Source organism: Phyllopteryx taeniolatus, chromosome 12 (assembly GCF_024500385.1).
Source record: "Phyllopteryx taeniolatus isolate TA_2022b chromosome 12, UOR_Ptae_1.2, whole genome shotgun sequence".
Lineage (NCBI taxonomy): Eukaryota > Metazoa > Chordata > Actinopteri > Syngnathiformes > Syngnathidae > Phyllopteryx > Phyllopteryx taeniolatus.
Genome location: NC_084513.1, coordinates 3,358,077 through 3,382,833, shown reverse-complemented (window position 1 = coordinate 3,382,833; position 24,757 = coordinate 3,358,077). Strand labels below are relative to the sequence as shown.

Below are 24,757 nucleotides of genomic sequence, written 5' to 3'. Positions count from 1 at the left end.
AAATGGGTCATTTTCATAATTGGATCAATAATGGTAAAGACACAAAAACATACATACAGTATAATATAGCATTTTTTTTAATGCCGACTTGGTTTTATATAGGTAAATCTCTCCCTTGCTGAAACAGCCACACTTCAAGTCCTTTTTTTCAAAACGTTATTGATGATTTGAAATTTTAGACATTAATAGTAAAGGAAATCCTTGTTGACAGAGCTATTTGTGGTGCGCCACTGAAATACACTTCTTTTTATGACGGTAAAGACATTAGCTCAATAAAAATTGTGTGCATTGCATAATTTACGTGTTGGTCTCCATACTTGGCAGATACAAGTGCGTAAATGATCCTAACCACTCATTAAACCCATTACACCCTTGTCGTTGTACAATCGTAATAATTGTAAAGACATGCAATAGTTTTTGACACTTCCACAAATTCATACATATTCATTTATATCTCAGAAATAACACTGTAAGCGCCTTAATTGGAAAAGTGACATCAAGGGTAAATTAAACGTGTACGTACAAATGGCTTATAATTTAAATGTCATGCAGTAATTTAGCTTAAAAAAAATTGAATGATGTTTTAATCATGTCGATTATGATTACAGTCTCTAAAACCTGTCGGTGCGTAACTGATTAATGGAAGCAATACATACAAAAGAAATGAAGGGACTGTTGGAAATAAATTCATACAATTACATGGAACTAATAACCTAATCTAGGTTGTAAAAGTAGGTCAATGCTTGTGGTATCGTTTAGACCAGCAGAGACAGGACACCATAGCAGAGGACAATCAGTTTTTGTGATTTATTTTATTAGCTCCGTGTGAGTAAATACACTTGTGCTGTCAAACTCAGTATAGAATTGTACAAACCTTCTAGGTACACAACTAATGGATGGACAAACATGACGTGAAATCAAATCAAATCAAAGTATGCAAATAGCACACACGCACACACACACGCCTGTGACTTCAGTGCGCAAAAAGAAAGTGCCGCAACGTGTGTGTGTTTGTGTGTTTTGATCAGAGGTGGGTAGTCATGCATTACATTTACTCACGTCATTTTTGGGATAAAATGTACTTGTCGGAGTAGTTTTAAAGCAACATACTTTTTACTTTTAGTGTTTTTGTAAAGAAAAAAACTACTTTTAATCTGTTACGTCGTGCTACGTTCCACTCTTTTTACTTTTATTCATCTATAGCTGCATGTACAATCGTAAAAATTTTTTTTTTGGTTTGTAAAAGAGACTTTTTACACATGAATCTGTTTCTCCATTCCAACAGAACTACTAGTAACGTATGACTCCATTTGACCAATCAAACGGAGCCAGGATGTCACATGACTGCACACGACATCGCTGTGACCTCACGCAGAAACAAAGTGGTTCATTTACGTAAAACCTGCCTGGTGAAAAGAACAGAGAAAACAAGGACTACTTAATCTCTGCCTGGTAAGCCTATTGTGCTGTTTCATCAGTGTAAAGTTAATTAATTTATTTGTTTCCAGTCAATGTTATTGTTGGGCATTATCTGAATTTCCATATTCCCAGTTGATATTTTTGTCTCGTTGACATCACGGTTTGATTTAAAAAATCTGAAGTTACTCACCAGTCACTCAGTACTTGAGTTTTTTCATTGAATACTTAATTCTTCCTCAATAAATTATTTGGAAGACTACTTTTTACTCTAACATGAGTCATATTATATCATGTAGAGTAACAGTACTCTTACTTGAGTACAATTAGTTGCTACTCTACCCACCTCTGGTTTGGATCGAGGGCAAGAGTGGGTGTCTTGTAAACTACAAGGCTGTCCCCAGAGGACAATGTGTAAATGGAATATGGAATCATCATCATATCATCGTCATAACGGTGTGATTGCCACATGAGCTTATCATAATGACATCATGAGAATGTGGTGAAGGCACAGGTGAACACCGCAAACAGGCTTTGAAGGCAGCAAAAGGAAACGTTGACGTTTCAGTGTTGTTAAGGCTCTATCTCTCTCTCTCTCTCACACACACACACACACACACACACATATATATATATATACACAAACATACAGCCTCACCTCCACATAACACACACACACTCACCGCTAAATAACAAACACATTTGTGTGTGTGTGTGTGTGTGTGTATTTATAAATAACCAAGATCACAGTATTGACAGAGGCGGGTCAGCTGGAAGGGCTTACTGTTATTGGCTGAAATAATTGTTTCTCTTTAAATCATTGAAGTGTGAATCATCATGTGTATGTGATAGACAGGCGGTATCATCATGGGTGCGTGAATCCCACATGCCATTATCTTGCATGTGATTGCCCCTAATTTCGCTGCTTATCCGCATGACCCTTCTCTGTGAATATCCTGGCACCATCTTCCTGGTCTCCAGACAGGAAGTACAACTGTGCCACTTCCTATCTGAGCTGCTTTCCTCTGCTGTCCAGAAGCTGTGGCCTCACTCCTCCTCTTCCTCCTCTTCTCCAGCCATGACCTCTACCAGCAGCTCCGCGGTACAAGTGGCCTCACCCAGATTGTTGACAGCCTTCACCGTGTACTTGGCATCGTCGTCGCCTGACACCTGGGGCGAAAATGACACGGGTGGGTAAACAAAGTTTCAAGTCATTACTTGGGGTAAGCAAGTTGTAAGTCAAGTCATACAATCTTGCTCAGTCACGAAATATATTCTCACATACAATACCGGTCAAAAGTTTGAGAACAGCCCAATTTTTCAATATTTAAATTGAAAGTCAAGCAGTTTAAGTAAGATAAGTGGTGAACTGCTAGCTTTTAAAAAAACAAAACAAACAAAAAAAAAAGATAAGTTTACCCAAAACACTCTTTCCACAATGCTCACACACTTTGCCTGAAAAAGCAGATATGATAATCAAATAAAAACTTTTTTGTATTGGTTATTAAAGGTGACGTTGTTGGGCACCTCTGAAATGACCAGGCTGCAGTTGCCGTCCTCGTCATAGTCGATCTGGTAGTGCCTGGTCTCCTTGATGGGCTGTTCGTCCTTGTACCACACCACCTCGGGGTCAGGGTAACCTGTCGACGGTCATGCGATTAAGCCTGGAGTGAGTGGCGGCTTGGCAGTGGGGTTGGGTACCTTCGATCTTGCAGTCGAAGCGTGCGGCACTTCCCTCCACCACTTCTACATCCTGGATGACGGTGCTGAAGCTGGGCTTGCACTCTGCCTTCTGTTCCAGCTCCAAGCACTCCAAAAACTGGTTGTCCTCTGAAACATACATCAGGCACTTTGTTTGTTTGGTTACTTTATTTGGTAGTGGAGCTTATGTAAATGACATTTAAATAAATAAAGTAAAAGAAATGGGGGATTGATGTGTGTTATGCATTAAAACTAAGGGGGTCAGAAGTAGCAGAGGAGTGGAGCGCCGGGACCAGAAGACAGCACAGACGTGCTGAATCCTAGTCTGCTGCTCTTCTCTCCCCCGCCCCGTACCGTCCTCCAACCGGAGGCCTGAACAGGGCACCCCAATAGGCGCCAGCTGGCACCACACCAGCACCATTGGAAGCGGGCGGAACCGGAACTGGGGAACTAAGGTAGAACCACCCGGCAACCGCCGCCCCATCAGGCGAAGGCAGAGGGAGGACCCCACCCACTAATGGGTCCGCACTGCAACCACAGGGTCAAGAGGATAGGACAGGATCTCCAATGTATGCATGTGACCCTTGGATAGTAAACATTCTAGAATAAAGAAGAAATCATTACATTACCATACAATATTGTTATTGTTAGATGGCACTCTCACCCAGGCAATGAGTAATCAAAGATCTAGGTTCATCATGCTGATGAAAGGGAATTATCTTGTTGGTTATTTTGTTCCGATGATAACATTTTTCTAAAGCAATATGTTGAATAGTAAGATTTCACCATTGATTAATGTTGGTGGCTTGTTTCTCTTTCCACTTTAGCTATATTGTTTTCTTAGCGATAGCTAGAGTAACCAGTATTGGTTGTGAATATTTATTTGGGAGGTTGATTATATTTAAATCCTGAATACAGCCCTATGGGGGGCACAAGCCAGTGCAAACTGTAGAATGGTCCCAAGCACGGATAAATGCAGAAGGTTGCATCAGGACAGGCATCCGGCTTAAAACTTTGCCAAACAAATATGAGCGTTCATCCAAAGAATTCCATACCGGATCGGTCGTGGCCCAGGTTAACAACATCCACCGCCAATGCCATTAACCTACAGGGTGCCTGTGGAAATTCAGCTACTGTGGATCAAAGACGAAGGAGAGGTGCAAAGCGCGTTCTTTGGAAGAAAGAAGAAGGACGCGCAGAGCTTAAAACTAAATGTGGGGACTTTGAATGTTGGGACTATGACGACAGGAAAAGCTAGAGAGTTGGTTGACATAATGATTAGGATAAAGTTAGAAATATTGTGCATACAGGAGAGCAGGTGTAAAGGCAGTAAGGGCTAGAAGCTTAGGGCCAGGGTTCAAATTATTTTAGTATGGAGTAGATGGGAAAAGAAATGGAGTCGAGGTTATTTTAAAGGAAGAGTTAGCTAAGAATGTCTTGAAGGTGAAAAGAGTGTCAGATGGAGTGATGAGGCTGAAACTTGAAATTGTTATAATTATGTATAATGTGATTCCTCCAGGTAGGATGTTAGCTAGAGGTGAAAGGAATTTTCTGGAAGGACCTAGATGAAGTAGTTCTGTGTATCCCAGACAAAGAGTCGTGATTGGTCCAGATTGTAATTGGACATGTTGGTGAAGGAAACGGGTGATGAAGAAGTGACGGATACATTTGGCATACAGGAAAGGAACTTGGAGGCACAAATGGTGGTAGACTTTGCAAAAAGGATGCAAATGGCTGGAGTGAACACTTTTTTTCCAGAAGAGGCAGGAACATAGGGTGACCTACAAGCGCGGAGGTAGAAGCACGGAGGTGGATTACGTCTTCTGCAGACGATGTAATCTGAAGGTTACTGACTGTAAGGTAGTGGTAGGGGAGAGTGTAGCTAGACAGCATAGGATGGTGGTGTGTAAGATGACTCTAGTGCTGGGGAGGAAGATTAAGAAGACAAAGGCAGAGCAGAGAACCATGTGGTGCAAGATGAGAAAGGAAGAGTTTTGTGCGGCTTTTCGAGAAGAGGTGGTTGGAACCTTAAAGTACAGAAAACTACAAGGCTAGCTAGCTATGAAGAAGTGGGACACTGAGAGGACAGAGGAGAGGAGACAAGAATGCATGGAGATGTGAGGTAGAGCGAAGATAGAGGTGGCAAAGGCAAACACGAGGCATATGATGACATGTATGTCAGGTTGGACATTAAAGAAGGGTAGAAATATCTATGCAGGTTGGCCAGACAGAGGGATAGAGATGGGAAGGATGTGCAGCATCTTAGGGGGGTGAAGAATAGAGATGGAAATGTGTTGACTGGTGTCAGCAGTGTGCTAGATAGATGGAAAAAATACTTTGAGTAGTTGATGAATGAGAAAAATGAGAGAGAGGGAAGAGTAGAAGAGGCAAGTGTGGTGGACCAGGAAGTGGCAATGATTAATAAGGGGGAAGTTAGAAAGGCATTAAAGAGGATGAAAAATTGAAAGGCAGTTGACATACCTGTGGAGGTATGGAAGCATCTAGTAATGGTGGCTGTGGAGTTTTTGACCAGGTTGTTCAACAGAATTATAGCGGGTGAGAAGATGCCTGTGCTGATGCCCATTTTTAAGAACAAGGGTGATGTGCAGAGCCGTGGGGACTATAGAGGAATAAAGTTGACGAGGCACACAATGAAGCTATAGGAAAAAGTAGCGGAGGTCAGACTCAGGACAAAAGTAAGTATTTGCGAGCAACAGTATGGTTTCATGCCTAGGAAGAGTACCACAGATGCATTATTTGCCTTGAGGGTATTGCTGGAGAAGTACAGAGAAGGTCAGAAGGAGCTAAATTGTGTCTTTGTAGATCTAGAGAAAGCGTATGACAGAGTACTCAGAGAGGAACTGTGCTACTGCATGTGGAAGTCTGGAGTGGCAGAGAAGTATGTTAGAATAGTACAGCACATGTATGACAGCACTAGAACAGTGGTGAGTTGTGCTGTAGGTGTGACAGAGGAGTTTAAGGTGGAGGTGGGACTGCATCAAGAATCAGCCCAGAGCCCCTTCCTGTTTGCAGTGGTGATGGATAGGTTGACAGATGATGTTATACTGGAATACCCATGTACTGTGATGGTTGCAGATGACATTGTGATCTGCAATGAAAGCAGGGAGCAGGTGGAGGAACAGTTAGAAAGGTCGAGGCATTCACTGGAAAGGAGAGGAATGAAGATTAGCCGAAGTAAAACAGAATATATTTGCATGAATGAGAGGGGTGAAGGGGGAAGAGTGAGGCAACAGGGAGAAAAGATAGCAAGGGTGGAGGACTTTAAATACTTGGGGTCAACCGTTCAGAGCAATGGTGAGTGTGGTAAGGAAGTGAAGAAACGGGTCCAAGCAGGTTGGAATGGGTGGAGGAAGGTGTCAGGTGTGTTATGTGACAGAAGAGTCTCTGCTAGGATGAAGGTCAAAGTTTATAAAACAGTGGCGAGGCCAGCCAGGATGTACGGATTAGAGACAGTGGCACTGAAGAGACAACAGGAAGCAGAGCCGGAGGTGGCGGAAATGAAGATGTTGAGGTTTGCTCTCTGAGTGACCAGGTTGGATAGGATTAGAAATGAGCTCATCAGAGGGACAGCCAAGGTTAGATGTTTTGCAGACAAGTTAGAGAGAGCAAACCTTAAACCAGAAGCGATATAGTGAATATATAGGTAGAAGGATGATGAGGATGGAGCTGCCAGGCAAGAGCGCCCGAGGAAGACCAAAGAGGTTGATAGACATGAGGGCAGTTGGTGTTAGAGAGGAGGATGCAGGAGATAGGCTTATGTTGAAAAGGATCACGCGCTGTGGCGACCCCTAACAGGACAAGCCGAAAGAAAAAGATTATATTTAAATCCCAGAGTATGCACAAAGTTTGTGCATAACCAAAGTCCAAAAGCACTGAACCGGTTTGCATTCTCATATAGGATGGAAATAGGTGTCTGGTGTATTTTCAGTGCATTAATTACGTGCATATATTAGACTGAGAGAAGCCAATTTTATGCGTTCTGCATTGAGTCTTGTGTGTTCTATGGCGTAATTTAAATTGTATAAGTTGTATTTTTTGTCATCTTGAATCTATTACAGATCTGCATTAAGTAGTTGCGGTCAGTAGACATATAAAGGTCTTCCCATTCAGTGAATGATATATGCATTGCATTTGTGCTTGAGAGTTCAGGTTTTGTTTTCTTTTTTTGCTTTGTGGGAGAAGCTTTACTATTTTTTTTAAAAACTCTTCTTTTTTTCATTGCTATTTTTGTGTTATATTGAAGGAAGTTTCCACTTCTTTTGAATTCTTAAAACATTTGTTCACATCGTGAATACATTATTGTTAAATAATTGACGTAGGTGGACAATTCCGCCATGTTCCTATGTGTTAAAATGAAGAGGTATTTTGTTATTCCCAAAGATCTTCTTCATCTTGTCTGGTGTCAGATCAATGGGGCAGCAACCTAAGCAGAGAAGGGAAGGGAAGAAGGGAAGTCTTCCCTCTCCAAACCACTCGGTCCAGTTCTTCCAGGGGGATCACAAGGTGTCTCCAGGCCAGCCGAGAGACATGGTCTTTCAAGCTTGTCCTGGGTATTCCCTGGGGCCTCCTCCTGGTTGGACTTGCCATGAACACCTCAATAGTGAGGTTATCAGGAGGAGCAAGACCATCCTAACCAGATGCTCAACCTCCCCCATCTTTCTCCTCTCTAATCTGAGCCCCTCACGGACGACTGGGCTTCTCACCCTATCTAGAGAGGAAACTCATTTGAGCCGCTTGTATCTGAGATCTTGTTCTTTTAGTCACACACCGCAGCTTGTGACCATAAGTGAGGGTGGGAACATAGATCGACCAGATAATCAAGAGGTTTGCTTTTGGGCTCAGGTTCGTCCTCACCACGACAGACCGATGAAGAGTCCGCATCATTTCAGCCAGAGTGATACAGGGACCGAACAGCCCATATCAGGGGGTTTGATACCCCATACAAGGAAACTTTATACAGTACAGGAAACAATATATTACTGCAAACAGTACCTGGAATCAGTCAGAGTAACCCCACCCCAGCAACCCTTCCCATTACAAATGGTTTATGTCATGTTTTTAGTTTCTGAGCAGAATGTTTTAAAATCCATGCAGGTTTTGAGTCCTGACGTGACATGGACAAGGGTGGTACCGTCAGTGGGTGAACCCCTCTTGGCGTGGACCCCCGCCATCATGGCCATGGATGACAGTCTGCCAATGGCTCTTACGGCATGGCCCGTTTTCTGCCACTTTCTCCTCAAGATGTACTTCTTCATTCTCTCCTTGGAGAGCTTCTTGGCCTTCATGGTGTTGGTGTCCTGCTTGAGCCAGGTGTGCTCCAGACACTGGGGGCAGCTCAGACGTGCCCTGTAAACGCAAAGCCACCAATGGTGAGGCTGCTTTCCTTTCTTCCTCCTGACCACCTTTCTACAGCGTAGAGCTGCTAATGGAAGGACAGCTTGGGAGAGTTTTCCAATTACTGCTATTCCAAAATGGCCCTACCCTACCATGAAAAAATAATTGAAAAGAAACCCAGTCTGACAAAAACTTTAAATAATTCTATCAAGTACTCAAAATTACTTATGGTTGTGGAAATTGGTAAAATGAAGATTAACCTTCAAAAACCCTTTCTTCGCGATTGGCAAACTGGTATATCCCTAAATATCGGACTAGTTCATTACCAGTGACTGTAATAGCATCGACATCAAAATCCCTCAAGATCAGCATATCAATGATCCACTACAAAATATTTTTCAGATGCTATTTCTAACTGCTTGTTTCAAGAGCGCAGATCTCAAACTCAAGGCCCGCAGTCCATATCCAGACCCTCATGTCAATTTACAGTGGGCACAGAAAGTTTTCAGACCCCCTTAACTTTTTCACTCTTTGTTATAGTGCAGCCATTTGTTAAAATCATTTAAGTTCAGTTTTTCCTCATTAATGTACACACAGCACCCCATTTTGAAATTTTTTATGGTTTATTAAAAAACAAAAACTGAAATATCACACAGCTGTGACACTCATACATTTAACTCGGGCGCTGTCCATTTCTTCTGATCATCCTTAGGATGTTTCTACACCTTCATTGGAGTCCAGCTGTGTTTGATTATACTGATTGGACTTGATTAGGAAAGCCATGCACCTGTCTACAGAAGACCTTACAGCTCACAGTGAATGTCAGAGCAAATGAGAATCATGAGGTTAAAGGAACTGCCTGAAGAGCTCAGAGAGATAATTGTGGCAAGGCACAGATCTGGCCAAGGTTACAAAAAAATTTCTGCTGCACTTAAGGTTCCCAAGAGCACAGTGGCCTCCATAATACTTAAATGGAAGACGTTTGGGACGACCAGAACCCTTCATAGAGCTGGCCGTCCGGCCAAACTGACCAATTGGGGGGGAGAAGAGCCTGGTGAGAGAGGTAAAGAAGAACCCAAAGATCACTGTGGCTGAGCCCCAGAGATGCAGTCGGGAGATGGGAGAAAATTCTAGAAAGTCAACCATCACTGCAGCCGTCCACCAGTCGGGGCTTTATGGCAGAGTTGCCCGACGGAAGCCTCTCCTCAGTGCAAGACACATGAAAGCCTGCATGGAGTTTGCTAAAAAACATCTGAAGGACTCCAAGATGGTGAGAAATAAGATTCTCTGGTCTGATGAGACCAAGACCAAGATAGAAATTGTTGACCTTAATTCTCAGTGGCATGTGTAGAGAAAACTAGGCACTGCTCATCACCGGTCCAATACAGTCCCATCAGTGAAGCATGGTGGCGGCAGCATCGTGCTGTGGGTGTGTTTTTCAGCTGCAGGGATAGGGAGACTGGTTGCAATCGAAGGAAAGATGAATGCGGCCAAGTACAGGGATATCCTGGATGAAAACCTTCTCCAGAGTGCTTAGAACCTCAGACTGGGCCAAAGTTTCACCTTCAAAAAAGACACAGACCATAAGCATAAAGCTAAAATACCGAGGGAGTGGCTTCAGAACAACTCCATGACTGTTTTTGAATGGCCCAGCCAGAGCCCTGACTCAAACCCAATTGAGCATCTCAAGAAAGACCTGAAAATGGCTGCCGACCAACGTTCACCATCCAACCTGACAGAACTGGAGAGGATCTGCAAGAAGGAATGGCAGATGATCCCCAAATCCAGGTGCATCATTCCCAAAAAGACTCGTGGCTGTATTAGCTCAAAAGGGTGCTTCTACTAAATACTGAGCAAACGGTCTGAATCCTTATGGCTGTGTGATATTTCAGTTTTTCGTTAAGAAATCTGCAAAAATTTCAACAATTCCATTTGTTTTCTGTCAATATGGGGTGCTGTGTGTACATTAATGCGGAACAAAATAGCTGAAATGATTTTAGCAAATGACTGCAATATGAAAAAAAAAGTGAACAATTTAAAGGGGTCTGACTAATTTCCGTACCCACTGTTGCCACAATTTTACATCGACTTCTGTTCAAAACCACTTATCTAACTTAAAAGGATAGTTAAATGTAGGGGCAGTTATGTACTATACAGTAATTGAAAATGATATTAGGTTTCCCATAAAGAACATACAGTCCCTCCAAAAGTATTTGCAACACTTTACTTTTTGCACATTTATCAAAAATAAAGAAGTAAGAAATGTACATAGGTATTCATAGCCTTTGCCATTAGCTGCTAAAGGTGCATCAACAAAGTACTAAGCAACCTTAAAAAAACAAGTTATGTACTGAACTGTGATTTTTGGTGTATCGTTAGACCCTGGCCGATAATATATTTGTGTGGTTTTGCCATTATAACCGGCCTCGTGAAGGCAAACATAATGACTATGTGGCCTGTAAAGGAAACAAGTTTGAAACCCCTGCTCTAGACCAACAATAAATTCCATCTAAGTGGGACTGAAGGCTGACTTCATATCCTTCTTGAGCATCCTGGTGATGAAGTCCTTGGCATCATCTGAGATCTCGTCGAAGGCCTCGTCCTCAAAGTCCCATGTGGCCGAAGTCACGTTGGCCAACGTCTCGTTGTCGTTGTCGCCCATGAAGGGTGACAGACCGCTCAGCCTGACAGGGAAGAATACAGGTAATATTCAACCTATGGAACAGTTTGCTAAGGATATCCTTGTGTTACTATGTAGTACTCCGAGCATGTAACAGACTTAGCTTTTCTACATATAACTAATATGCAGTACTGGCAGTATCAAACAGATTACTATGGTATTCTACATTTAACTGAAGCAATACCAAAAGCAGATTACGCAAGTACTCAAAATGTAACTCATGCAGTACTCCCAGTATGTCGCAGATGACTTTGGTTCTCCACATGTAACTGGTATGCAGTGCAGTAGAACTTCTATATAACTAATAGGGGATAGGAGCCGTCCGTTAAAGTCGTTTGTCCGTTAATTTGAAGCACTTTTTCCGTGGCCTAAAAACACCCAGTAGAGTACAAAATTGTATTTAATTTAGAGTCTTCAGTTAACCTACCCTGCATGTTTTTGGGATGTGGGAGGAAACCGGAATACCCGGAGAAAATCCACGCTGGCACGGGGAGAACACGCAAACTCCACACAGGCGAGGACGGATTTGAAACAGGGTCCTCAGAACTGTAAGGCAGATGTGCTAACCAGTCGTCCACCGTGCCACCTTTACAAAATTATTGTAAATACATATAAAAAAGCTTGAAAATATTTGAAAAGTTTTAAAGTTTATCCAAAATTACCTTTAAACATTGCAGGTCTATACTACCCTGAAAGTGCCATTGCACATACCACAAAAAGCTTCCTCCAGGTCCCTACTTTGACACGCTTTCATGTGCTTACACTGATGCGCAACACCTTTCTTATCTTTTGTAGGGTCCACATCAAATTTAACAGTAAAAGTTTGGAGTTTTTCATTACTCCTAGGTATGTCAGTTAGTTTATTTATTTATTTATTTTTTTACACCATATTCCTCACATACTCTGGCCACAGAAACTCCCAACTCCAGCTTCATAAGTTCCAATATGTCACTAATACTGAGGTTAGTGCACTTTTCTTTTCAGCTCTGTTATGATTGGATGCCATAGTGAAGGCCTTGACAAAAAACAACTGTAGCATGTTCGAGCCATAGATATGAATAGGTAGATACGACACGCACATTTTCAGCTGCGTGCCTATGGCAAAACTTCGCTAATGTCCGTGTATTTCCTTTGTTGGGAACATCGCCCCTGCCAACATGACCGCCACATAGTCATGTCGGTAAGCCAGATCTAGTCTCTGTGACAACAGTGGCACAACCCGGAAATACTGTACAGGTACCAGTCTGTGTCTGTGAAAGCACCAGGAAACAACAGCGGCCAATTCTGGAACTAACAGACTTTGTTTGCTACAAGGGGCATTTTGAGTTCCAACCTGACACTGATTTCTGTCTGTTAAATCTGAAGTCCGTTGTGTCCGGCTCCATTAAATCGAGGTTCCATGTGTAGTGTATTTTTAATAAGCACCTGAGGAGAGACATTTTCACAGTATAGCAGGATGCCTGCAGAAGCGTGACTGCTTCAGCTCTTTCTCTTTCAACCTTGTTTAAGGAGGGCAATTGCATTCCTGAGACCAAATGCTTATCCATAAATCTTCCCTGCAGTTTACAGGGCAATATGTTCTCTGGGTAAGCTATGACAGGAGCCACAAACGGGGGCTGCTGGTGTAACATCAAAGATTACGATCGCCATGTGGTGGATCAAATCCAGACTCATCATTCCTTTGGGTTTCGGTTGATTCAATGATAAGAGGGCCATCTGATGGACAAAAAGTGACACCAAGTATAGGTAAGAGGAAGTAGCTGTACAATTCAAACCTTAGTGAACCAATCAGGCGTAGGGGCGGTACTTGTCAGGCCTGCTGTTTCAGCACCCTGAGTCCAGCCCGTGTGTGTGTGTGTGTGTGTGTGTGCATGTGTGTGTGTCATGAGTGCTTTCCAGGGTTGTTGGAGTCTTGCAGCTGCACCTTGTCATCCTAATTACACCTGACTGCTCTTAAGACGCTATGGGACTGCAACTCGTCGCCAGACTATCAACGCTCTACGTCAAGTTCGTAGTCTAGCCACCATGCCTATCTTTTTGCTTCCTGAAGACCTCGTGAGTTACCTCTACCTAATTCTTGTTCTTTGTCCCCAGTCTGCCATCAGCCCTTGCTCCCTGCAAACCAGTGCTCACCTCTTGCGGCCCACTGACAACACGGACTCCTACCCTGCCAGACCGGTCCTCGTTGGATCCCTGCCAATCCCGGATTTAGTTCTCGGACTTCCTTTGTTCGCTTCCAAACTGCAATAAACCTTTATTCACAAACTCACCTCTCTGTCCTCTCTGCATCTGGGTCCAACTTGCAACCTGAATCCTGACAGCACTTAAGAGTACGCACATAGATGCAAGACTTTATAAGCTGGTGACTTGAGATTTTCGAGGCCGGCCTCATAGCGAATCTGACCATGAAAACAGCTGTTAAGACACAAAGGCTTGTTCAATAAACCTGATTTAGCCCAATCGCCTGTGTCTCGGAGTATTATTTGCTTCCACTCAACCTGAACGCTTTTCACCTCACACGCTACTGAAAATATGTAACAGATTAATTAGGTTCTCTACATGCAACCGACATCTAGTACTGTACTGACAGTATGTAACAGACGACTTCAGCACTCCAGATGTAATGGACATGCAGTATGGACAGAATGCAGCAGATAACTTCTCACCATGTGACCGACATGCAGTACTGACAGTATGTAAACGATTTCTCCGATCCTCTCCATGTGATATGCGCTACTCACAGAATGTAGCAGATGACGCCGATGCTCCACATGTCGGTGGGATAACTGATGGCCTCGTAGTTGATGACTTCGGGCGCGACAAACTCGGGTGTTCCAAACAAAACTTTGAGGGTTCCGGCGTTTTCTGCGAGAGATGAAAAACGGGGGCTAGGATTAGAAGATGATTTGACGGTCCACTCAGAGCTGGTCTGAAGTCTAGGAGGCGCTAACGTCACCTAGCCGCCTGGCCAGGCCAAAGTCGATGAGTTTGATCTTGCTGCCAATCTTGTTGACACACATGATGTTCTCGGGTTTGAGGTCCAGGTGCACGATGCCCTGCTTGTGGATGAAGCCCACCCCGTCCACGATCTGCAGCATGTACTTGATCACCTCGCGCTCTGACAACTCAAAGTCCTCGTCAATGATGCGCTCAAACAGCTCGCCGCCAGAGATCCTGCTCAGCACACGAAGTAAATCACACGTGCAGGTCTCAAGTAAGTCATTTTGTCTTGGGAAAGTCAAATCAATCCACAGGTCATCTGAAGTCAAGACAAGTCCTATGATAAGTGAAGATCTGAGTCACCTTGTCAATGGAGTCTTACCTCGAGTAGCTGGTTTTCATTCAGACAGAAGACCAACAAGGCAAAATAATATTATTGACTAAATGATCTAGAGATTGGATCAAGTGCAAGTCTCAAGTAAATCTCAAATCTTAAACCTTCTAATCTCAAGCAAGTCCCAAGATTTGTCTTGATCAAGTTAAGTCAAGTCACAGTTTATCTCAAGTCAAGTCCCAAGTCCAAAATCCAGACATGGGATCAAGTCACACATTTCCAGTATCCTCAGAATTGAATATGGATGTTTTCCTTCATCCACCTAATTGTTGAGTGATTTATTTATTAATTTTTAAAAAAATAATCTGACAACGTAACATTCTGACATATTGAAGTGCAGATGAGGAAAGCCTACGTTATTAGCTGAGAAACTCACCTATTGGTGGTTCTCTGAATATTTTTGTGCTCTTGTATATAATGCCCAAAGATGCCACAAGATGGTACCAAAGCCCACTTTCTAGGAAAGATTGGATTGCGGTGAAGACGAAATGTACGCCAACATTTCACTTCTGTTGCATTTTTTCCAAATCAAATAACCTGTGTGTCGCCGGCACAGTGACCAAGTGGTTAGTACAGCAGACTCACAGTACAACTGGGGGTTTGAATTCAGGATCCAGCTATATTTAAACTGAACATATAAAATGAGCAACAACCAAGTCTGTCAAGTCCTGTCTCGAGTCACTCAAGTCAACTCCAGTCCAAGTCTTACTGACTGGAGTCCCCATTTGTGCCAGGACCCCCTACACGTCACCTACATCTCCAGCACCACCACGATGTCTGACTTTCCCTCGAAGGCGTCCACACACTGGACCAGCTTTGGATGGTGGAGGCTGTTCATAATGTTGATCTCGTGCCGAACATTGTCTTTGTCCTTGACGGAGTACGCCTTGATGAACTTGCCCGCCCACACCTTCTTGGTGGCCTTTTCCACAAGCTTGAACACCTGACCGAACTTGCCTCTGTGACACCACCACGGAAATCCATAGCATGGAAAATGTTAGATCTGTGACAGTATAACTTATGGCAATTGTGTCTTTGTCCTTCGAGAGTAAACAATGGGAAAGACACACTTGGGTTATTTAGATGACAGTGTAACCCCCCACTATACCGTTGATCATTGTTCGTGCCCCCTCAATGCCACAGATTTTAAGCTATCGTTTTAAATGTGAATTGGTCTGGATCATTTATATGTGTATATTATTGTTTAAAACCTCCTCCTGGCCAGATACCAAAACACTGCATGTCACTATGTTGGTTGTCTGACATCTTTGCATAAAAATAATAATAAACTGTATGTTACTTTGTCTTTAGATATATTTCGGGTATTCTCTATATCAAAGCAAGGATTTTTTTTTCCACATAGACCAATCACAGCATCTCTGCGTGGATGTACTTAAGATACAGCAGCTAGCCAGTGCACATGCTTAAAGGGGCTTACGTTCCCAGCCTCTCCTCCACGTCGTACAGCTCCTTCACCTTCATGTCTGTTCGGACCGTCACCTGCCTGTAGTCTGGCTCCTTTTCCGAGTCTGCCACACACGAAACCACCATCAGAGCGTTCACGTGATGTCAAAAATAACAACCTAGTCACGCAAGTCACATATGTGCAAATCACAAGGAAGTCTCAAGTGTTAACCATACAAACCGCAACCAAAAGTCATGACTTGGGTTAAGCAAGTCATAAATCAAGTCTTACAATCTTGCTGTGTCATGACGTATATTAGCACTTTAGCCACTTTTCACTCAGTATCTGTACTTGTGTAGGTAGCTACAGTGTATAACACATTCACAATCACATAGTTTTAATGGTCCCATACCAGTCTCCATATTGTTTATTACTTTGTCTTGTTAATTAAATGCATAACGGACATGAAGCTTTGTTCATCTTTGTCCATCAGTGAGCTAAACTGTTACGTCAACGTAGCTTTCCTGTCTTTGTGGCATTTATAGTGATGCCTGTCTTTTATCATATAAGAGTTGCAAACCTTGCTTGTTGCCATTCTCTTTTTTTTTAAATCAAAAACACGATCCTTGAATCCAAATGTAATAATCTTCTGTTTCCTCCATGATACTGGTTTCATTAAGATGTAAAATAAGTCAAATTCAGTTTTTTTTCTTGCAAAATACATCCTTTTTTCTTGAGATTGTATTTTTATCTCAAAAATTTACTTTCTCCTCAAAATGATTTTTTCCCCCTAAAAATATGATTTCTTGATATAATCTAATTTGTTTCTCATAAAAATTTTACTTTCAAAAACTAAAGAGAAAAAAAGTCATTTTTTTTTTGAAAAATGAAATCTCAAGACTAATATTTTTTTAAAGAGACAAGACAAACTTTTGCAAGACAAAAGCCCAAATTTTAATTATTTTCAAAGAATGGCATTTAAAAAAGAACCAAGGAAAAAGTAAAGTTTGGGGGGAGAGAAAAAGCACACTGTTGAAAATGAAGACTGTCAAGCCATGCATATGTAGTTAAGTCAAAGTCAAGTGGATTCTTTCATAAGTTTTAGCCAAGCAAGTCCCAAGTCCTAAAATTGGCAACTTAAGTCTGACTAGAGTCAAGTCATCGGACTGGAGTCCCCCACCTCTGAACCGTCACCTGGCGAGATACCCTGTGATACTGATGATACAATATTGGTGTGAGTGTAACCAGAAAGTGTGAATAGTCGTACCATCGTCCTCCTCCTCTGCCTCTTCCTGGTTCTCTGTTGACATAAGCAAAGAACACAACAAGTTATTCCACTTGGTTCGGTCACAACGGTCCACACGCAGTTCGCCGGCGTGTCCTCACCATTATCGTCCACCAGGCCCAAGGTGACGTCCTCGGATTCGACACTAGGCTCGCTGATGCCGTAGATGTTCTCCGCTCGGATCCGGAATTTATATTGCCGCTCTGGAAAAAGGTTCTGTAGGTGGACAGAAAGGTAATGAGACAGGGGTCACAGACAGGGACGTTACAATTAATAAAGTCAGAGACATAAAACAGTTTTCCACCCAAAAAATCAGGAACTCTGGTAAAAAGATTTCCGGAAAATAGGTTGCTGTGGCCCATATGGAAGTGATGTCACGATAGCAAGATTCTAACTTTGATGCCCCACCTGCATAAAATACCTCGATACCAGTACTGAAATGATACCACGGCAAAAATCTAAAACATTAATAAAAGCAGTGGAATAAAAACTGAAAGCTACTTTATATACATATATTTTAATATAATATTTATGTTATATAATATATTAATTCAAAATGTAATATTCTTGAAAAATAAAGTATATAATAAAAATGTATATAATAATAATGTAATAATGTTAATTATATGTATATGTATATATATATATTCGCTCACATGCCTTGACTCATATATGAATTTAAGTGGCATCCCATTCCTAATCCATAGGGTTTAATCTGACATCAGTCCACCCTTTGCAGTTGTAACAGCTTCAACTCTTCTGGGAAGGGTGTTTATGCAAAATTTTGACCATTCTTCCAGAAGCGCATTTGTGAGGTCATAGACTGATGTTGGATAAGAAGGCCTGGCTCTCAGTCTCCACTCGTCATCCACACCAAACTTGATGAATTTGAGTGACACGCACAGAGTCCTGACCTAAACCCAATAGAACATCTTTCGGATGAATTTGAGACTAAGAGCCAGGCCTTCTCGTCCAACATTAGTGTGCGACCTAAAAAAAAATGCGCTTCGAGAAAAATTGCCATTAACACACTCCTAAACATTGTGGACAGCCTTCATGGAAGAGTTGAAGCTGTTATAGCTGCAAAGGGTGGACCGACGTCATACTGAACCCTATGGATTAAGAATAGGATGTCACTTAAAGGTGTATTAAGCAGAAAAAACAAAACTTTTTATTATATTTGTTATAACTCTCTGCATGTCCTGACAGTTTAAATTTAAATGGTCTTCTGAAAACTCATCCCTCTTTAGCCTCATCTAATGCCTCGACCGCGACCCTAGTGAGGAGAAGCAGTACGGAAAATGGATGGATAGATGGACAATCTGGATCTATATTTGTACTTGCTCTATCTTTCCACTAACTGTCCTTTTTTTAAGTAATAAAATGTTGTATGTGTATGTATGATAAACACACTCATATTGATTAACTATGAGGATGATGACGTTAGTAATGCTAGGTTGAATATAGTGGGTTGTGTGCATTTCAACTGTTAAAACCTTCATTCCACTTGGATGGACCCGTTATTATATATATATCACAGTTCTGAGGACCAGGGTTCAAATCCGGGCCTCGGCTGTGTGGAGTTTGCATGTTCTCCCCGTCCCTGCGTGGGGTTTCTCTGAGTACTCCGGTTTCCTCCCACATCCCGAAAACATGCATGGAAGGTTGATTGAAGACTCTAAATTTGCCCGTAGGAGTGAATGTGAGTGAGTAAAACAACCATTTTGTTTGTTTCTATGTGCCATGCGATTGGCTGGCAACCAGGGTGTGCCCCGCCTCTCGCCCGAAGATAGCTGGGATAGGCTACAGCACGCCCGCGACCCGAAAGAGGAGAAGCGGTAAAAAAAATGGATGGATGTTCAATAAACAAAAAAATAGAGATGCTTTTTTTTTTCATTCTGTGATTTCTGTGTGTGGTTTCCTTTATGTTTTGTAATTATGAAAGGATCCATCACGCTCAACGCCTTTGATAAAAAGTTACCTGAGACCACAGTCTCCCGCTGTTTCAACAATTCTTAAAGGAGAGTCTCTTTGACCGGTCAATGGTGAGTATTGATATCGATTTGTCCTGCATGTGAACTGGCATGTCCAGGTTGTCTTCCGCCACCCTTGTCCTGTCTCTCACCAAAAAACACTTTTTCAAACATAACCCTTTCACCATCAGACTAAGATATAAATAATTTGCATTTGATTCCTCCCATTGCAAACAAAACATTTGCACCCACCCTGTGGCTGCTATTGCTCAGTGCATATGGAGCCACAACACTCGAACAGTGGACCTTTTTTTGCTCTACTTGGATATTCAGTGGGTTCCGCTTTTGCATTTGGGCGGATTTTTCTTCTTCTCCAACTCCCCAATTTCCAGATTGGTCTGCTAATGCGTCCTAATGCTAACGCGCGCTAGTGTGTGCTTACACAAGCTAACGCTTGGAGCAAACTGATTAGCACACCGCTAAGAGCGAGTAGTAGTGAATAGTTGCTTTTTGCATCTTGTTTCTGCATGAGGAAGTGGAGTCTACACTCTGCAGCAACTCCTACCACACTTAAAGGCATTTTTCTGACTTGTCAGGCAGTCATTGTGAACTGGCTTTTAAGACACAATTGGAGCACTGTCGCTTGTTTGTTTGTTTTTTGTTTTTTTAATATTGGTACTATAAAAAAATTGGTGCAGTGCTATTTTTTTTTTACATCAAAATACCTCGGTTCGGTACTGGTACCAGTATTTGGTGCAAACACTACCATGTGGTTTGCATTTCCACCGCACCAAAATTCTGGATATTTGAACTGTGTTTGACTAATCAGCGTTCGTCAGTACAAACTGCTCCTCAAAAGTTCCAGGGTCTTCGACAAATAACAGTGGTGAAGAGGGACTAAATCAGATGCTCAGGAACATTTTTACCCAGATAGTTTTTGGTGGAAACGCAGGGGGTTGGGGTTTCAAAATACCAGGGTAAATTGGAAAGTTCCTGAAAAGGTTCCTGCGGTGGAAAAGGGACTATAATATGATCATGGTAATGGACATTGACATGGTCCAGAGACATAAATGAAGACAGTCACAAACACAGTCATGGACATGATAATGGTCAGAGACATAGACATGGTTAGAGAAATAGATGTCGTCATCTCCTTGGGTCATAGACATGAACATGGACAGAGTCATTGACATGTTCATAGAAATGATCAAAGATGTACATGGTCAGCGATATGGTCAGAGATAAGGTCATGTTCATAGACAGATGTAGACGTACACACGGTCAAAGACATGTAGAAAGACGCACTTGGACGTTGTATGACGTGCTGTTGCAGGACACGAGCGGCGTCCACTTCTCGTCCACAGAGTTGTAGATCTCCAGGTGATAGATTTGCACGGCACTGCCGCCGTCGTAGGTAGGACCGTACCAGGACAGCGTCAGACTGGAACGTCTCACATCGGACAGGGCCGGAACCTTTGCGGGTGGATCTGGCTTGTCTGGGGATGGAAGACATTTTTGCCACCAAGTACCAACTACTAGCAGTACCACTTTGCTTCCCAATGAGTCAGCTCACGCAAAAGTTGCTAAAGAAGTTAGAGTCGTCCTGTTTGGACAAATTAGAGTTGGACAAGGTTATTTTGTAAAAATTTGGATTTGTCTATTCTTGGACAAAATAGCGTGTGTGCGGGTAAAGGAGACTCGCATGCCCAGGCGCCAGTCACCTTAAGGCAGAGCTGACAGCAAACGTGAGCGGTCGTTCCTCTGCTGCCATAAAAGGCGTACGGCGGGCCATGTGCACTCCCTTCATGTTTCCCCAAACAAAGACTGGTCAAGCCACACAGACCAGACCACCTTAGCATACACAGCGACAGTAAGCGGAGACGCGACACGAGGAAATGCTCGAAACGCACCGATGCTCAACATGCTATTGCTAACGCTCTAACATGAACACGGTCCAGGACTTAGATATAAACATGGGCAGAGACATTGACATGGACGAAGACAGACATGGACATAGCCAGGAGTGCACCTGACAAATTTGGTCTGTCTGGTTCTCAAAAGAGCACCAGATAGTGTTGGTTGGTCCCCTTTTTTTTTCCCCCCGACCCAGCTTACTGGATTTTTTTATACAATAATTTTTGCGCCATGGACCAGTTTAATACCCGTCGATACCCACGAAGCCGCCTCATCGGCGGTCCCTACACGTTCAACCACCTTTGTCGCCCTGCAAGTGTCTCTGATTGCGGTGTAGTTTCTCTTGCGGCAAACGATCACGGCTGAGCTCGAATTAACTGAGAAAGGGTTGAATCAGTTCATGAAGTAATTTCATTCAGTACATTTGCTCAAAAGATTTGTTCGTTTGAGCGAATTGTTCGCGGACGACACAACTAGCCCAATCTACATCTACATAAGGAAAAAAAAGAAATCAGAAAATGTTTGGTACTGGTACACAAATGCACAGAGACACACTTGAATCTGGTGCGCTTTTAATATTTTAAGTGGGCTTGCGCACCTGCGCACCACTTATGTACACTGAAAAGCATAGTGTTGCGACAGGAGGACCGCTGTCCTGGCTTTTCTCATAAACTAATGAGTTAATGCTAAAATGTGAAAATGCCAACATCTTATAATACTTTCTCATTCATCATTCATTTTCCGTACCGATTATCCACACTAGGGTTGCGAGCGTGCTGGAGCCTATCCCAGATATCTTTGGGCGAGAGGCGGGGTACATCCTAAATTGGTCGCCAGCTAATCGCAGGGCACATACTGTTTATACGTACAGTACAAACATCCATTCACACCTATGGGTAATTTAGAGTCGTCAATTAACTTACCAATGCGTGTATTTTTTGGGATGTGGGAGGAAACTGGAGTGCCCGGAGAAAACCCGCGCAGGCACGGGGAGAACATGCAAACTCCACACAGGCGAGGCCGGGTTTGAACACGTGTCGTCAGAACTGTGAGGTAGATGTGCTAACTAGTCGGCCACCTATAATACTAAAATGCTAAAACAATAACCTGTTAGTACTAATAGGTTAATGCTAATGCTAATGCTAATGCTAATGCTAATGTGAATGCTAATGCTAATGCTAATGCTAATGCTAATGCTCATGCTAATGCTAACCCTAATGTTCATGCTAATACTAACGTGGTAATGTTGATGCTCATGCAAATTTTCAGGTGTTCATGCTAATGCTAACTGTAACCCAACATAATGTAGTATTAGCTAACGTGTACGGCACGGTGGCCGACTGGTTAGAGCGTCAGCCTCAAAGTTCTGAGGACCCGGGTTCAGTCCCCGGCCCCGCCTGTGTGGAGTTTGCATGTTCTCCCCGTGCCTGCGTGGGTTTTCTCCGGGCACTCCGGTTTCCTCCCACATCCCAAAAACATGCATTAATTGGGGACTCTAAATTGCCCGTAGGTGTGAATGTGAGTACGGATGGTTGTTTGTTTGTATGTGCCCTGCGATTGGCTGGCAACCAGTTCAGGGTGTACCCCGCCTCCTGCCCGATGACAGCTGGGATAGGCTCCAGCACGCCCGTGACCCTAGTGAGAAGAAGCGGCTCAACGTGTTAAGTTTAATGCAAAAAAAATGCTCATATACTAAAATGCTAACCTGCTAATACTAAAGTGTTAGTTATTGCTAATGTCCATGCTAATGCTAACCTAACCCTAACGTCCACGATAATGCTAACCCTAGCCGTAATGTTAATGCTAATGTAGCATTAGCTAATGGAATAAGACTAGTGCAAAAAGGCCAACATGCTAACACAAACTGAACAAAATGTTCTTGCTAATGCTAAAACACTAAGACTAATTTTAACACTAATTTTCATGCTAATCTTCATGCCAATGCTAAAATGCTAATGTTAAAATGATAATGCTATAATGCAAATTATAAAATGATAATTCTAATGACAATGCGCTAATGCTAACATGGGAATTCAAATGGTGATGCTGACACGTTAATTCCTCACCCACGATGGTAAGATTGAGCGCAGCCTGCCGGAGGCCATATTGATTTCTTAGCTCAATGGTGTAACATCCGCAGTGCTCCTGCTGTCCACTGGAGATGGTCAGCAGGCTGCTGCTGTCCGTGCTGCTGATGGACGTCTCTGCCACGCCCTGCTGGATCTGGACACACACGTGCACGTTCAAAACGCGGCCCGTCACGAGTGTGCGTGTGTGTACACGCATCTCACCGGTTTCCTGAACTTGAGCCAAGTGCAGCTGATTGGCGGTGCTCCAGAGAACTTGCAGAGGATCTCCACCTTCTCCCCAGCCAGGATCTTCATATCCTCCGGGAATTGAATGATGTGAGGAGGCAGCGCTGCACACATAAACAAACACACATCAATAAGCGCGCATGCTGTGTGAGTGTGCGTGTGTGCGTGGCACCTTGTTTAGGCGGCGTCTTGGCTGTGGGCTTCTTTATTCGAGCTTCACCTGACAAAACAAACACAATTGATCATGTGACTTGGCGCAAGTCTGCCCCCTCCACAAAATGCCCATGCCCATACTTGGGCATCCTGAGGTGCACAGCTTTCCACTCGCCTTCTACGAGAAGTTCAGGGGTGTCTAAAATAGGGCCTGCGGGCCACAACTGTCCTGTTGGGGGTCCAATTCTGCCCATGGAGATAGAGAACATTTCTCACTAAAAGTAACTGCTGTTGCTCATTTTTTTCCACAGGAAGGCACACTGATGACCACTTAAATTACCTCTTACCACATTAATGACATTCTGAAATTGGCTGCTACTCAGGATTTGACGCCTGATATTGATGCACTTGTGAAGGCCAAAATATGGCATGTTTCAGGCGCAAAGTCAGCCTACTTCAGTTTAAATGCTGTGCCAACTTTGCACTGCAGTTTTGTGAAAATGAATACCTCCTGTATGAATTTTTTAAGACACTGAATATTGCAAAATCTCAGACAGTGTTAGTTTTATTTATTAACAAGTTTATTTGCACGTATGCAACGCCAAAAACAATATATTCACATAACCAGTATCACATAGAGAGATTGTGCTGGTGAGATCAGAAATTATTATATTATTTTATATTTTATATATTTATATTTTATAAGATCATCGCACCTTATTATATTATTGATGTAAACATAAAGTTAGATTTATTTACATTGAGAGATAACTTATTTCCTTTGAACCATTTTGATATATTATCTGAATCAGAATTTTATTTGGCCATAAGTACAGGGAAATCCATGTGCGAGAAAAATAAGAAAAATTATAGGGAACAAGGAGGATGAGGCAACTGCCAAGTCATTAATATAAATGAGAAATAGATGAGGTCCCAGAAAAGAACCCTGTTGGACTTCACATGCTAGAGGGGCACAATCTGATGCTATTTATGCTAACAAACTGTTGCCCATTATGAATATAATTTGCGAACCACATATGAGGGATTCCAGGAAAAAAAACAGAGTGTAACAGCCTTTTAAAAAGCTTTAGATAAATAAATAAATAATAATGCCTAAGGCAAATTTATTGTTGTTGAATGCATATTATTTTATTAACCAACTGAAGTTTAGCCATTTTAGCCTTTTAATGCGTTGCGCCTTATGGTCATGAAAATACGGTAATAGG

General features: G+C 42.6%; 1 protein-coding gene and 1 long non-coding RNA gene across 4 annotated transcripts in view; one reads left to right on the top strand and one right to left on the bottom strand.

Annotated features, from left to right (window-relative positions):
• Nucleotides 1-793: 793 nt before the first annotated feature.
• The window catches only part of LOC133486541 (myosin light chain kinase, smooth muscle-like), a 32,705-nt gene continuing 8,741 nt past the window's right edge, over nucleotides 794-24,757 (bottom strand). Inside the window, 15 exon segments of the mRNA XM_061791869.1 lie at nucleotides 794-2,586; nucleotides 2,944-3,056; nucleotides 3,118-3,246; nucleotides 8,270-8,484; nucleotides 11,004-11,156; nucleotides 13,894-14,017; nucleotides 14,109-14,326; nucleotides 15,242-15,445; nucleotides 15,925-16,015; nucleotides 17,159-17,191; nucleotides 17,278-17,392; nucleotides 20,455-20,645; nucleotides 23,130-23,286; nucleotides 23,355-23,482; nucleotides 23,551-23,598. Of these exon segments, the coding sequence (XP_061647853.1) occupies nucleotides 2,464-2,586; nucleotides 2,944-3,056; nucleotides 3,118-3,246; nucleotides 8,270-8,484; nucleotides 11,004-11,156; nucleotides 13,894-14,017; nucleotides 14,109-14,326; nucleotides 15,242-15,445; nucleotides 15,925-16,015; nucleotides 17,159-17,191; nucleotides 17,278-17,392; nucleotides 20,455-20,645; nucleotides 23,130-23,286; nucleotides 23,355-23,482; nucleotides 23,551-23,598 (2,042 nt within the window). The 3' untranslated portion in view covers nucleotides 794-2,463.
• LOC133486542 (uncharacterized) lies at nucleotides 2,473-13,421 on the top strand. Of its 3 annotated transcripts, none has more exons than XR_009791060.1 (4): nucleotides 2,473-2,606; nucleotides 10,964-11,175; nucleotides 12,744-13,159; nucleotides 13,247-13,421. It is a non-coding gene; the product is annotated as an uncharacterized LOC133486542 (long non-coding RNA). The 3 variants fall into 3 exon arrangements; XR_009791059.1 differs by having other exon boundaries at nucleotides 12,715-13,159; XR_009791058.1 differs by having other exon boundaries at nucleotides 10,964-13,159.